Below are 15,543 nucleotides of genomic sequence, written 5' to 3' on the forward strand. Positions count from 1 at the left end.
AAACTTTCACAAGGGCCAGGGAGTTGATGAAAGGGATGCTGAATTAGTCTTAAAAAAAGATAAGTGAAAACTTTGATATGAAGTCTGATTTTGAAAATGAGTGGGCACATATCATTGAAGCACAATGATAGATTTAGATTGAGGTTTTTGAAAGGTGGGAATAGAGAAGGTAAAATGATTGGAAGGGAAAGAAACAAAGAAGTACTAAGCATACTGAGACAAAAGATGGGAATGTTGGATTCAAACCAGTGCCAATGTAAATGGTCAATAATAAACAACTGTTAATAAGAAATTGATTAATGAGATGTTGCCATTACTTTTTTTATTTCAACGGTAGAATTACAACTGACCTTCACAGTGACGTCATTAACAACTTGGGTACTTCCATTATGAACGCACAAGTAGCTTGAGAATGTTTCTCCCAGATATATGCTTCTGAAAATGCAATTTTTGTTTCAATTTAAACACCACAGTAAAATGACATTGGGTTAAATAAACATCCAATTCAAGGTCAGGTAACATACCCAAAACTCTGCGGTAATAACAAAAATTGGCCAACTGCTAAGGTTTCAGCACCAGGTACAGAAGTAATGTCATTTTTCAAATCATCATTTAACAAACTTTTCGGAAGGTCGCTTGATTCACATGTCACAATTATTGGACTGAAGAGAGTCGGTCTCGTTAACCGCATGACTAAAAATACAGAAAATGAAATAAAACTTGGCAAAACATGATACCGCGACGATATCTATCATAAATATATACCTTTCAAGGCAAGAAGGTGTTCGCTTTTCTCTCTTCCCTCCATTATTAATAGCCAACACTAACACAGCTACCTCTTTTCCATAAAAATGAATAGAATTTCAACAAGAAAAACTCGTGAAAAGTTCGAAATTATCCTTCGTCCATTGAACCTGTTACGCCAAAACATTAGGCATTCGCAGCCAACAACGACAACACCTCCAAATTTAGTGGATTATGTATTCGTTACGCTGTCCGATCGTCACGGTAACGATTACCTTCATTGCTTCAGTAAATGATGTCATACGGTTCATGGAGGAGACTCGTTCATTGTGAACGACATACCTTCAAAACGGTCGCTTGGGCTCAAACCTCACAATGTAAAAAAAAAGTCTGGCTGTCAAAGATAGGGTTGCTAAATAAAGTGTGAGATCTCATCTTCTTCCTAAGCTGCGTTTTATTTACATCCTCTGGAAAATGTAAATGCCGATCGGTCTGTTTCAATGGCCGCGTTTTCATTGAATTGATTCGCTCATATTTCATTACCAACCGTTCATATGGATGAATCGTTAAAAATTCCAAATACGCCAAATTAAATATTTTATCCGTAATATATATATTAATTTCGTGAAAATCTACAATGCATTTTTATTAATCTCACAAAAGTCACATGGTATTCGGCGGAATCATGAGTTTTACAAGAGATTTCAAAATCATGATGCTTGCCATTATCTATGCTACCATCTTCACAGTTATTTACAGCGATAAAACGTCGATGGATATATATTTAGTTGAAATTTAAATTTTAAAACAATTTCTGTGCACCTGTTTGAAAGGCAAAAAGTCAGAGGGTTTCGTATTCAGGAATTGAACAGCATAATGAAATAGATGTGATACCATCGGATACAGTTGAGTTAACAGGGCAAATATGTTTCACTGTTAATGCTGAATATGAACGTTTTTTGAACTGTTGATGAACTAATCTTATGAACTGTTTTCGATCGTGTCCCAGGTCAGCTTTTGAGTCAATTTTCATATCGGTCAGCAATAAAATAAGAGTATAGGCACCGTAATTGCCCCGTAAAAATTAATTTGTCTCCGCTTGGAGCCAATAAGTAGTATTAGAACCTAGGTAAAATCTTACGATGGTCCTGTACTCCAGGTACATCAATTATGCTTTTGAAATTAGCGCTAAAAAAAAATTGATCTAATATGGTAGTATTGCGTTGCTAGTTTTTCGTCATTGACAAGTGCTTGTGTGAAGCGGATGTATATTTATTGAATGTGTTGAATTAGGTTTAAACATGTAGATGTTACATTACTACGTTCAAGATTTAAATAAATAATGTGCCTTTTTACGTCAAATTAGCTGCGTTCCCTAAATGGGAAAAGAGAAACCGTAAGTTAGTGAGAATTGACCTAGCTAGTAAGGATGTACAAAGTTTGTTCGTTTAGGCCTTAGGATATTTCTTATTGTCATGATTTACTGTTTTGATTTGCTCTGCCATTATTATTATATAAACCACCAGATCCTGGAATAACTGTATGACGGTATTTTTATCCTGAAGACTGGTAATCCTCTGAAGGTCTTAAATGCGGTTTAATAAACATTACGGTTTTCTTTCAAAGCGAAGTCATTTATGATGAAAATGATATTATTACTTTTCGACTTTCGGTTTAGTGCATAGTACTGATTTATTTTTTCAAACATTATATTGAATGAAAGTCACATAAGTAATTGACCATTATTTAATATTGTTATGGTGAAGTTAATGTGAATAGGTATTTGTGCGAGAGATTTGAAAAGAGTGAAAGGGTTTTGAAGAAGGTAATGCTTTTCTCCTGAAGCATCGGTAGGCTTAATGCAGTAAATATTTTGTAGTCAAATGATGATATCTCTTCTCTTCATTTCAGAAGTTTTATTTCTATTAGGTTATTTGCCATGCAATGGAAGGAGGAGGAGACCCCTACGAAAAACAACTACTAGATGTATTCGAAAGTTGCGATATTGACGGCTCTGGAAGACTTGATAGTGGTGGTTTAGCCCAGCTCTGTGATAAATTACAATTAGAGGAGCAGGGTGTAAAATTGATCGATTGTCTTTTGGCCAACAATGCTCAAAGAAGGGTCACTTTCGTAGAATTTCGTGAGGGATTGCTAAGTTTGTTGGGGGAAGGACAAAAACAGAAGCAGAAGAAATTTGAGAGATCTCCAGGTGAGAAACATAAATATTTAACAATTTTATGTATTCAACTATTATTAGAGAAACCCGCTATTTTAGTTATTACTATTTGCTCGTAGTCAATGTGACAGTGAATTGTGACAATACATTTTAAGTCCATTTATACCGGGAGAGTGGCATCACCAATAATATATTAAATCAGAAAACAGTCTTCCATTCCTGAATAGAATTGTGTTGTGTTTTGTTAAAGAAGTTCCGGAGATAATCAAAATATTTATTGTGGGAAAGTGTTTAATGGAGAGGTTATTCATATCGAAGAAGTGATTAAGACCAACTTGTGTCACACAATCTCAAATTAATGAATAGCTGATAGCTCTCAAATGCAGAAAATGTGTGATGATTGGTGCAGACACCAAAACAGTGCAAATTGGAATTAAAAGCTAAGAATTTATCGAATTTCCTTGACTAGATTTTACTTAATTTTCGTTGCTTCCAATTAAATGTCATTATCCAATGGAATTTTCCTGTCTTCCCTTCCTCATGGCTTCCATTATTAAAGATTGGTTTTAATAACGATAAAAAAGCACCGACAGATTGATCTCCAAATGCATTGGCTTGCCCTGTGCAACAGCATCCTTCACTACAGGCTCATCTTCTGACCCAACTCTTTATCTCTTTCAAAGTAATGCTGTGCACCGCTGGTCAGCCACTATTTTTTCAAAGTGGATCAGAAACATGATGCTTTTGCAATTAGTCCAACATTTGTGAGGATGTTGAAGTCATCTAACCAAAGTCTCCAGAGCATCAGTTGTATTCTAACAGCAAAGCAAAAGTGAATTTGTATACAGTTTCTCAAAATTTGATTTATCCAGGTCCTTGGGTTGGATGAGAGACATGGTGTTCAGGGGCAAGAATGTCACAGAAATAAAACTATTATTCCTGCGAGTCCGCTTCCAAGACTAAACAAAATTTTATTTTTAATGTAAGATTTGCTATTAGCTCTCCTAATCACTTTTAACTTAATCATCATGACTTTTTTCTTGAGAGTGCACAGATTTTCCACTTTAAAAAGAAATAAAAAAGAATGAGGCAGACAATATAACAAAGTGATTGATGGGTTGGGAGTTCGATTACATATGTTGTCTGGATGTCAGGAAAACATACTCTGAAGCTTTATTTGAGACTAGATGAAAAATAATTTCAGAAGACCCATTCTTGGTCTAATTTGTTTCAATTCTGGAAGTGTTTGTATTCCGAGGCTCCCCTGTATATCATAATCTTATTATATAATGATGGTAATTGTTTATATTTGTTATTGTGCTAATTCATGTCATTAACTTGTGCCTCTGTATGTCTCTTTGCATTATAGAAAGGGAAGTTTCCCCCAAATATGTGTTTGGGAAGAAAAAATATGGAAGGCGTTCAAGGCCTGAGAGCATTGACCAAGATTCAGATGAGGCCTGTAATACAGAGGAATCTGATTCTGAAGTATTTTTACAAAACCCAGCACCGAAGAAAGATAATTTACTGGTATTCTTATTTAATGTAATTATGCAAATTAAGAGGCCTTTTTTGAATTTTCATCTTCTCACCAAATCATTTACCTTTCCAGTGGCCATCTGCTGAGACCACAGAACCATCAAAACCTAAAGTTTTCAAAAAAAGGAGAAAAAGTGTAGATCGTCGGTTGATATTTGATAAGGAAATATCCTCCAGTGAATCCCCCGAAGAAAGTAAGTTCGTATAAATAAATTTATCTATGCAATAAGGGTCTTATCACTTGCCATACTATTAAAATTTTAATAATTAAACTTGCTTTTTAGATTTCAATAAAGCTAGAGTTTCAAGAATATCATCAGATGAAGATGGTCCAGATAGGGATGAGTTGGTGGAGGTGGATTGTTTTCCTTCGACAGATGAGGTGGTCAAGGTGACTCATAGTAGTCCTTTGCCCTTCAACCCAGAGGCTATGCCATCACCTGAAACTTTTATAAACATGACATTTGAAGCTAGTGAGGAAGCTGACAATTTACGTAGTGTGTGTAAGCAGCTCGGAATTGGTCAAGATGGATTTTTGAATAAAACTCAATTGACTCGGTTGTGTAAATGTATTGGCATGGAGACAAAAGCTGATTATGTAAGTTATCATTCTGAATTTTCATTAATGATGTAGTGAGTAAACATGCATCATATGCCAGACAAATAAACTAAACAGGCTATTTTACCAAAGATTCATGCAGTGCTGACGTGTACACACTCAAAATCCTTGAGCACTAAACCATGAACCAGTGTACATGTTTTAAATGGATGTATGTAAGTGGCTAACTGGCTATTGAAAAATGATATTTAAGCTTTTTATTATTTTGGCTTTATTTGATTCATTGATTATTTTTAATGGCCCTTTCAAATGATTTGATTTTGAATTACTTGATACGAAAATCAACATGAATGACTTTAAACTTTGTGATTTAAGATCCCTAAAGCCTGCAAGGAAAAGTGCATATTTTTGCCATTGCCAAATCATCATCTTTGTCTGACCAATAGCTAAGATAATTTTTGCCCCTCAAAATATAGTCCATACGCATAAAAGAAGTGAGGGTGAGGTGTGGCTGGGGATGAAAGATCACAATTCAGTTAAACAGGGATGATACAAGCAGAGCAACTGGATGGGGAAGTTACATAGTAGCTTGTCATGGTGGGGATGCTTCAGTAAAACCAAAGCTCTTGCTACCTACTTGATTACCATAATGTAGAATTGGGCTTTTAACATATTAAATATTTACCTGTGTGAATTTAGTAAAGTTGAATAGTGAAGTTAATAAACATTATCAAAGAGACTACATTTGAATTTCAATACATTTTCACAATAGCCATGCTTCTATTTCTTTATTATATTTTCCCAATTTCAGATTGTGCAAGAATTATTTGAAAAACTGGATGTAGATATGGAAAACAAGATCAGTTTTGAAGAATTTTTATCATTATTTTTAAGTGGAGATGTAGGGACATCAGAAAGCAATGGCACTCTTGGGCTTGAGGTGAGTATTCCACCACTTACGGGTGCCTGTGAACCCTGTGATGGATCAGCCCACTAAGATTTTCTTTTAACAGTTGTGATATATTGTGTATGCACCAGGCTTAAGAAGTGGAACTTGGCCATCCTTGGGCCTGATTTGTGTCAATACAGCTGCACTTTATGATGATATGATTGTTGTTTTTCCTAGGATTTACCTGATAAGAGAGATGATCCCACAGTTACATCAGGTTATAGTGCCATGAGAACTGAAACATTGGACAGAAATACAGTCATCATTGGTAATGAAAAAGATTCTCTGCCTTGCATTATGGACATAAGCAATTCTGGGTAAGTATTTATCTATATAGTGGGTCATGATAGTTCCGGGGTAGAGCATTGGACTGCAGACCAGAGGGCCTGGGTTCATTTCCCAGGCTAGCCTCTCTGGCCACCTGCAGCTCCACTCCACCTATGTGTTTTTTCAGGTACTAGATCTTCCGGGGAAACCATAAACAGCACAGGGAAAGGCACTGGCCCCCCTACCCTGTTGTGTGAATTTCACATACCGTTGGGCTTAGAACTGGGTGATCTCTGTTTATTGTGTTTATGTTTTTTATGCATGAAGCCCAATGGTAATTATATGTATACATGGCAATTTATCGAACCCAGGACCCTAGGGTCAGTAGTCCAATGCTCTACCCCCTGGACTTCCGCGGCCCACACACACACGCATGCACACATATATATATATAGAGTACAAATAAAATTTGCTCAATTTATTTTCAGGTGTATGAGCCTTGAGTCTGTGATAGGACTGTGGAGTTCATGGGGTGTTTCAGAACCTGAGAAACTTATTGAAAACCTTGGATTTGGCAATGAAGAGCAGGTTCCATTTTCAATGTTGCACTCTACTTTAGAGAATGAACTTAAATCCATGCTTGTTGATGAAGCAGAAGAAGATGAAATGGGGTCAAGAGGAGAACCAGCTATGGATGTTCATATTCCAGCTGTTTCTGGTCCTGATTCACAGATTCTGCGTGCTGCATTAGGATTATACCTCACTGAAACAAAATTGCTTAAGTAGGTGTTCTAAGTACAAAACCAGTCTAGTGATATTAAATGTTGTGATGAACCATTTTGGTTTTAAATTTTTTATAGCAAACTGTTCTACTTCCAAATTTTAATGTGACTAATTTTCATGAAGCTGGCAGTTTTGCAACTTATGTATTTACATTCAACTGTTTTATTGCCACTCATATCCAGGCATCAACTTTAAGTGTCATGATTCATTAGTTAGGTCAGAAATTCTCTTAATATGATGCGATATTTGAAGTTCCATTTAAATGGAATGAAGTTTTTAAGGAAAATCTAACAAAACATCTTAAATGCAACCAAAAGTATTATACAGGTCATCTTGAACTGCATCATGACTTTGATGATGCTTTGACATGATGGATAGTCAGCATTGGCAATTGACAGCCAATGCTCTTAGTTTAGTTTTGAGATGTTTGCATATTGATTAGAGGAAAATGGTTTTCTTGAATTAGTTCCCCTCTAGTGCTGATCGATAATTGTGTATTTAACTGCATATTTCATGAATGAGAGCTCGGACTGAATAATTCCAGTGGGTATGATTGCTTTTCAAAGACATTTTTGAGTAAGTTACTGCAAATGCCTGACTGGGAACTGAATGATTGATATCTATTGAAACAGTTGTGATTATGATTTTATTCGTATTCAAGTGTTCTTGCACAATACTTCTTGAATCTAATTTTGTCAGAAATTTAAGGGTAAAGAGGCTTAAGTCTTTAAATCATTATATTTTTCAGAGTATCAATGGATCAAATGCAACATGAGAGGGACAAACTCCAAATGGATTTGTCCGAAGCCAATCATAGGGCAAGCCTGTTAGCTCAAGAGGTAGATGACCATCATGCACGCCTAGAAAAGTCAAGCCAGCTTCAGGTGAAGTAAGTACTATAAGTTTTGGTTTGACTTTCAATATATTGCTTTCTTTGTTGTGAGCTTTGTTAAGGCATTGATAGATAATGTAGGGTTTAGACATAGCATGGTAAATTAAATGATTTGCACTCCAAAAACATTAGCCTGATAAACATCATTTCCACTCGAAATTTTTGGGGCTTTTAAAGGAAGACTCCGTTAAAAGTTACTGTTGTGGCATCTCCCACAGTTTCTTTGGAATCATTTCCACCCCTTTAAGTATTATGTATTTCATATCATTGATATTAAACTACTAAAGCATATGAAATTGAATAGAGCTTGCCCTCCACTGAAAGGAGGGGAAGGAAGAGGATTGGCAACTTACGGCAAAAAATTGAGTTTTTGATGACAATATTTGATATTGAATTGTTACAAAATGATAAAAATTCTATTCTTATAAACTAAATGCTTGTTATTTTTGTTAGGTTACTTGAGCAAAGGCACGCAGAAGTAATACGTGAACTCCAGGAACAATCATGCATGGAGAGAGATGCTCTTTCCTCTCAAAATGCTGAAATGGAAAAAAAAATGTCAAGACTCCAGGGAGAGGAAGGCCATCTCCGAGAAGAGTGTTTATCTTTAAGAAATGTAAGTTAGTTTATGAAATCAAAACACAATCACTATTTTGGTCTTGAATTATATTTATGGGGTGTCCAACCCCATGGAAGGTATATGGGCTTTTTTTTTAAACAATAGACAAGGTTTGTATGAAGAGTATCGTCAAGAGTTGTGGAAAAATAGAATAAATTTCAGATATTGTTACAATACCGTAAAATTTTTCAAAGAACATCCCTTAGTGTTGACACACTTGCCAGCGACTTTTCCATGACTTGAAGGCTTCCTGGCCGGACAATTCCGGAAGGTCTTTGAGGGTACGCGTGCAAGTTTCTTTCGTGGCACTTAGGGTCCCATTGTGGTGCCCATTAAGGGAAGATTTCCCTTTTGAGAATAGGAAATAGTCTGCTGGTGCCAAGTCTGGAGTGAAAGGGGGTTGGGGAATTGTTGCGTTGTGGAAGGCCTTTACAAGCAGACACTCGTCCCTGCTTTTGGTCATCTATCAAGACCTTTTGGGTTTAGTGCAGATCTTTTACATTGCCAAATTATCGGTGATAATGGTTTGCATTGTCATCTTATCAATGTCTTTACGACCTGCAATCATTCGCACCCTTAACCGATGGTCTGAATTCAGCATTTCTTGCTCATATCAGGAAAAAATTGTTACAGATACTATTTATACAAACCTTGTGCAGTAAAACCCCCATAATCTACGCTTTTACAGGGATCCCAGAAAAAGTTAAAATGCTGGAAATTGCAAATAGTGAGAAAAGAAGATCTTTCAATTAGATATGCTCAATTACTCAAGTCATTGTCTATTGTGTCAACATCATCACGAATAACTTCTTCAGGAATTTCTTCATCTCAATCAACATTAAAAGCCTGCCTTCCTAAAACAGTTACCTAGATTCCTTTTGGTCCTATTCTATGTTGATATTCACTCAGAGCTTATAATTGCATAAGAATCTGTTGTGTATGATGGATATGATATCTCTATAGAGTCATGGCTGTTGTGCCTGACAAAAGGGTGCTATATGAATCACAAGGCTGCACTTATCCCTGGGAATGCTATCCATGCTGTGTAATCTGTTGCTTACTTGCTGGGAGTAGTGTATTGCAATGTTTCTGAAGTTAGGAAGGTATATATATCAATGTGTTATGTAAACATAACAGTTTCAGGTTTAACCTTGTGGAATTCTGTGATTATGAGGGTAAAAAAGAAACTTAACACTTCCAGAATAAAGCTTTATTGCGGAAGTGTAAAGTTTCTTTTTTACTCTCATAATCTCTTCTGTATTCAATTTCACCTTTTTGAGCTGTATAATTAAAATTATGTGATGCAGGACCTGCTAAAGTTAAATCAAATGCAGACTAGGAAAAAATGTTTTGCAGAAAGAGTGTTTCTAAGGTTATTTTTCAGAAATGCAACTCTGCTATTCAAAGCCCTTTTTCCAGATATCTCCTAACATTATTGAGTTCTCAGTAATGGAATTTGGGTGAAAGTTTTCCTGAAGTAGCTTGATACAAGATTATTATTATTGTTATCGTCTTGGGTTGTTCTGCTTCATAGCAGGTTCTTTCATGGTTTACCTCCCATCTTTTTCAGCGTCATTCTTTTGATTTATTCATAGTTTCTCTTTTTTTCTCTCAACCAAGTAATTTTAGTCCCTTGTGCATTTTTAAAGCTCTAATTACTAACTTCACCATAAATAAAAGGTAGATGAGTGAATATTTTTAAAAATTGAGATTCAATGAGAGAAGTTTTTTAAGCCCGGAATTAATTCATTTTTCAATTCTTTATGAATGAGTTGCCTTTGAAACAATATCTAAAAGTAAAGCACTTGTGAAGAAAGGTTGGGAAGTGCAAAACCTATGCAAATAATTATTTTATTTTATTGTGCAAATTGTCAGAAAAATGCAAGTGACATAAATACTTGTTAGTGACCATATTTAATGCTATTTATATCAGGAAAATGTTGTTGAGATGTATGTTCACGTATTCTGGAGAAAAACTCTTTATCTTGTCTTAACCCAAATTAGGAATTGGCTAAAAATCTGAGAAAAGCTGGTAATTTTAGGGAAATCACACTAGAATAAATTAGAAAGATTCTTATATTTTATTTATCTAAAATCTGGCATTTTAAACATTTATTTAATATTTTTTGGTAAAATTATTTCAGGAAAATGAAATTTTGGAGAAGGAAAATCAGTCCCTACTTGAGCATGTTGCACAGAGTGAGGAAGATAAATTAAAACTTAGAGAAGAAATTGAGAGACTATCTCGAGATCAAAATGTAAGTGAGTGAAGGGAAAAAAAAATACTGGAGGATATCAAGTTGTTGTTCCAAGTTAATGTTTTTAATTTTTGCATGTTGATTAATTTTAGAAATTTACAGTTAATAATTAATTAATTTATAATTAATTTTGTTAATGCATGAATTTCTTTTTATTGCTGAATTTTTATGGTAAATATTTTTGTATATTATCATATTATATTTCATCATACATGGAATATTTTTTCAGCTTAGATAGATTCTTGTTAAAATATTTTTTAATCGCTAATGCATAGGTGTAATATTTACACATGGGTCTTTCAATAAGTCCTTCGAAAATCCCAGAGATAGAACTTATTGTATTGGAAAAGGTTAGCTTTTACTAAGCCTTATCTCTCAATAGAAAGCTATTAATATTTCAGCTATTTCCATTGCCTGGTTTCATTTCCGTAGTTGATTGAAGCAAAATACTTTTGTTTATTTAGGAAAATGGAAAATATTGTTTTATGCAATAATTAAACACGTTTATTTAAAAGGTGTTACACTAAAAGAGATCTAAGCCTAGTTGGATCAGGTTCATTGCACATCTGCTCTTGTGTTTGTGACTGTTTGCAATGGGGTAAATAAGTTTAAATGTAGCCGTGCATCCACAAGTGATGAACATCGTTCAGGACGTCCAGTGGAAGTGACCTCCTCTGAAATGATTGACAAAATCATTGCAATGGTTTTGAGAGATGGACAAATCAAATTTTGCAAATTAGTCGAGGCCGCATGCATATCACAAGGTGCAGCGTTTTTAATTTTGCCCAAAAAGTTGGGTGGAAAAAATTGGCAAGATGGGTGCCGCTCTGTATACTCCAAGTGAAGAATCGTTTGGTTGATTCAGAGGCTGGTTGGAAGCTTTTCCGTTGCAATCCTGATGAGTTTCTGTATTGTTGCATAACTGTGGAGGAAACATGGATGTATTACTGCACACCAGAGACTAGTCAAAAAAGTGGGTTTCTAAAGGCAATCTGCCCCTGAAGAAGGCGAAGATGGTGCAATCAGATTACAAGGTGATGGTCACTATTTTTTGGGATGCACATGGAATCATCTGCATCAATTACTTGCCAAAAGAACAAACCATAAATGGTATATTATGCATTGTTATTGCACCAATTGAATAGAAAAATAAAAAAAAGTCGTTCAAAAAACAAAGAAAATATCTTCCATCAACACTATGTGCAGGTACTTACCTGCATATCTTTGATGCCAAAATTTATGGAATTAAAGTTGGAAATGTTACCATGTTGACCAAATTCACCAGATTTGGCCCTCGGTGAATTTTTAAAATTTCCAAACTTAAAAAAAATAATTTGGTGGAAAACAATTCATGTCAAACGAGGTCAAATTGTCATCACCAACACATATGCTTATTTTGAAGAACTACCAAAATCCTTTTGGATGGCTAAAAAAGTTAGAGAAATGCTGGGAAATGTGTATCATGCTAAAAGGAGAATATTTTGAAAAATAAAACAAAATCCTTCCAAAATAATTTGTTTTTCTAGTTTTTCCTACTTAGGGACTTACTGAACGGCCCACATATAAACCTCTGTGTTCCTCAAACTCACTGTGTTATTTCCTTTTCTGTCATGAAGGCAAGTATATCCAGGCTTTTGTCCTATTGCATCATTCTTATTTAAGTACAATCATTTACATGGAAGTTATGCTTTTTTTAAGGAGACCTGGCAAATGTGATGGTTGCTATTGTACAGACAATCGCAAAATTTATAAATAGTGTAATATTCATTGCATATAAGAGGTTGACTAAATTTCCAGTAAATCAGGTGCTTGTGTCCTACCAAAATGTTATTCTAGTCAAAGCCCAGTGGTGATCAGTTTACCAAAAAATGGGAGTTTGGCAAGGAAGAGAAGGGGATGGGTGCAGTCATTGAAAAACTGGCTGCTCTGCAAGAGGAAAATCGATCCTTGCGTGACCGCAATGATGAGCTTACAATGGAGCTTGAAGCTGCAATGTCAAAACTGTCTGCATCAGCATCCAGTAAAAAGTAAGTAGATTAAATTTAATTTGGTCTCCAGCATAACTTGATGGAATTCACCTAACGTATTGAAATGATATGACATTATTGGCTTTGTAATTCCACACACTTTATTTAGCACAGTACCCAAGTTTCAACATTTAACGTCACCATCAGGTTGAACATCATCATCAGACCCAATGATGACGTTCAACGTTGAAACCTGGGTGGTGTGCTAAATTAAGTGTGTGCTAGGACAAAGTCTATAATTTCATTTCAATTGATTAAATGGGTTTTGTGAATAATTCAAAAATGTCAGACTAGCAAATGAGTATTATTTTTAATCCTGAATTTCTCTATTTTCATTTGAGAGCTATTTTAGCTATTTTACCTCATGTGTGCTCCTTTTTCTTCAGAATAAGGTTTTGTGATACATCATATTGGGTCATAAAAGTCAGGGAAAAAGTGTTGATTATGAAACCTTGAAAACCAAAACTGTTATTTATGTTTTTAGTTTTTTTTAAACTGAAAATTGCATTTTTGCTAAGTTATTGCGTGCTATCCTAATCTCTTTGTGACTTAAATAGACTTCTATATGTAAAATTATCAGATAACTAGTATTGAATTTATAATCAGTATGTAAATACTTCATCTTGAAAATAATTTTGCAAAAATGATCTATTACAGTGAGGGAAGTAATTTTTCTTGGCTTGAGTCGGAGTTGGCCGCAGACGGTGATGTTCAGTTTGTGGAAGCTGTGCTCAAGGAGGAGGAGGCTGTTCAAGATAACTCAGATCAAAGCCTAATGGGGGTACCCAGGGAAGGTTGGCTATGTTTCAATTCTAATTGAAATATGCATTTGACCAATTTCAAACTCAAAATGTCATCACTTTTTTGTCTAGATTCATCAGTGAAATCAGTTATTTATGAAGACATTGGAAGTGAGTTGGATCTTGAAGAAGAAGGCAAAAATTGTGCAAAAACTATTTCTGGGGTATGTATAATTTTCATTGATTAAAGAGTAAATCATAAATTCTCAATCCAATGAAAATCATTGTTGGAATTTAAGACATTATAACTATCGGAAGTCATTTTCTACACATCATATAGTGCATTTCACCAGGCTTGTTGGAGGAAGTTTCTATGGATATGGTGAAATATACTGTCTGAGTGGTAAAATCAATTGGGAAATTTTTATTTGATTTGTTGAGGTCATAATTAATCATCTATGCATAGTTTTGGCATGGTGCTTGTGTGATATATACTTAAATATTTTTCAAGAATATTACCAGATATTAAAAAATGTAATGTTTTAATTCCAAATTAAATGAAAGATAGTAGTGTGTTTATTGGCATTAAATAAATAGTTCAAAGAAGTTTAATTGAGAAGTATGCGACTTGTAAATTTTAATAAGGGCCTTTATGTTATTTAAACAAAATCTTCGCGATACTAAAAAAATTGAAAGTAATATCAAAATTAGGCATTTTGTTTTTCCCCTGTTTTGAGGCATTATCAGAACTTTCTTTTTTGGTATTAGACTCCTTGAGCTAAGGCCTTTCAGTTTGATTAAGCTCTTAGCTTTTAAAAGATCAATGCCCTCTGAGGCACTGTTGGAGGTGAAAACTCAACTGGGTAGCCTAAAGGTTCAGTTTCAGTGGGACATCTGATAGTCAAGTTTTTATTTTTCATTAATATATAGAAAGTAGGGGACTGATATTTCCAATGAATCCAAACATTGAATTTAATTGGGTGATGTACAATTTTCTTTATTAATTATCTGAAGCCATGATGTAAACTTTTTGTAATAATGTATAGGCTAGAAACTTAAGAAGTTTTTGCACACTCTCTGGAATTTTCACGTTTCGTAAAAAAATTCTCAGTATCTATATCATTTTATAAGAGGGGTAGTGTATTAGTACCACTGGAATATACAGGAAATTTCCTGTAGACATGGAACTAAAAAGGTAAGTTAACTAATTTTATGATCATCTCGACATTTAGTAATATTTAACCTAACTTAAACTACTGTTTCTGCTCCTGTTTCTCAATGTCACAGTCCTGTTGCTGCTGAAGTTTTCAAAATTAAAAGTGTGTTAGTTACCTCAGTATGAAAGAATCATATGAAAAAAATGCTAACTCAATTTTGGCTTCAGAAAATATAAATACCCCTTCTCCTATGGATGGTCGCATTTAATGGTACATATTAAATATATTCTCATGCACAAAATAACTCAGCAAGGATAATTAAAGATTTAGAAGACAAGGTCAAAATTCATGGCACCTGGAGACTGCTTTATGAGTGCATAATTTAATAGGGTCTGTTAAGAACTTAATGATACCAAACCTTTGGACAGTAATTTATGTTTAATGGTTAATTCTATGTGGCATAGAATATTAAAGTTTTCAGCTGCAAGGAAGCAAGAAAGAGAAAAATTCATTGGAGTGTTACCAGACAAATGACAGGGAGACTGAGCTGAACCATTTCAAGGCACATCATTACCACAGCATTACATTTAATTAGTGGATGCCCAAGACCTACTCTGGAAATTGGGCTTTTATGGCCACAAACTCTTCCGTTGTAGTCAATTACACCTCATTCATTGCAAATTAACTAACCTGTCAATATAATTGATTACTTGTAGCACCCTAATGCTGTATGAGTATCCATGGATTACATTAAAATGTTCTTCCTTGGTTCCCATACTCTCACTAGAAATTTATAGAATTTGTTCTGAAACACTGAGTATTGTATTAGC

At 34.7% G+C, this 15,543-nt stretch overlaps 2 protein-coding genes across 7 annotated transcripts in view; one reads left to right on the forward strand and one right to left on the reverse strand.

Annotated features, from left to right (window-relative positions):
• Window positions 1-981, reverse strand: part of LOC139700027 (trafficking protein particle complex subunit 13) — a 42,320-nt gene extending 41,339 nt beyond the window's left edge. Inside the window, exons 1-3 of the mRNA XM_071598465.1 lie at window positions 766-981; window positions 525-693; window positions 351-435 (exon numbers count right to left, since the gene is read on the reverse strand). Coding sequence (XP_071454566.1) covers window positions 351-435; window positions 525-693; window positions 766-808 — 297 coding nt within the window. The 5' untranslated portion in view covers window positions 809-981. The remainder of the gene's footprint in view (window positions 1-350; window positions 436-524; window positions 694-765) is intronic.
• A 1,001-nt stretch (window positions 982-1,982) lies between these two features.
• Window positions 1,983-15,543, forward strand: part of Nin (blastoderm-specific gene 25D) — a 38,991-nt gene continuing 25,430 nt past the window's right edge. For 5 of the 6 annotated variants that reach the window (XM_071598466.1, XM_071598471.1, XM_071598468.1 and 2 more), the window contains exons 1-14: window positions 1,983-2,140; window positions 2,656-2,956; window positions 4,293-4,453; window positions 4,536-4,656; window positions 4,747-5,060; window positions 5,833-5,961; window positions 6,148-6,287; window positions 6,726-7,019; window positions 7,769-7,909; window positions 8,366-8,528; window positions 10,676-10,789; window positions 12,626-12,816; window positions 13,474-13,610; window positions 13,689-13,780. In XM_071598466.1, coding sequence (XP_071454567.1) covers window positions 2,689-2,956; window positions 4,293-4,453; window positions 4,536-4,656; window positions 4,747-5,060; window positions 5,833-5,961; window positions 6,148-6,287; window positions 6,726-7,019; window positions 7,769-7,909; window positions 8,366-8,528; window positions 10,676-10,789; window positions 12,626-12,816; window positions 13,474-13,610; window positions 13,689-13,780 — 2,265 coding nt within the window. In that variant the 5' untranslated portion in view covers window positions 1,983-2,140; window positions 2,656-2,688. Of the gene's footprint in view, window positions 2,141-2,268; window positions 2,570-2,655; window positions 2,957-4,292; window positions 4,454-4,535; window positions 4,657-4,746; window positions 5,061-5,832; window positions 5,962-6,147; window positions 6,288-6,725; window positions 7,020-7,768; window positions 7,910-8,365; window positions 8,529-10,675; window positions 10,790-12,625; window positions 12,817-13,473; window positions 13,611-13,688; window positions 13,781-15,543 lie in introns of those variants that run through there. The other variant, XM_071598467.1, reaches the window with a different exon arrangement.

The sequence above is a fragment of the Hetaerina americana genome, unplaced genomic scaffold (assembly GCF_022747635.1).
Source record: "Hetaerina americana unplaced genomic scaffold, ioHetAmer1.1.p SCAF_10, whole genome shotgun sequence".
In the NCBI taxonomy this organism is placed as follows: Eukaryota; Metazoa; Arthropoda; class Insecta; order Odonata; family Calopterygidae; genus Hetaerina; species Hetaerina americana.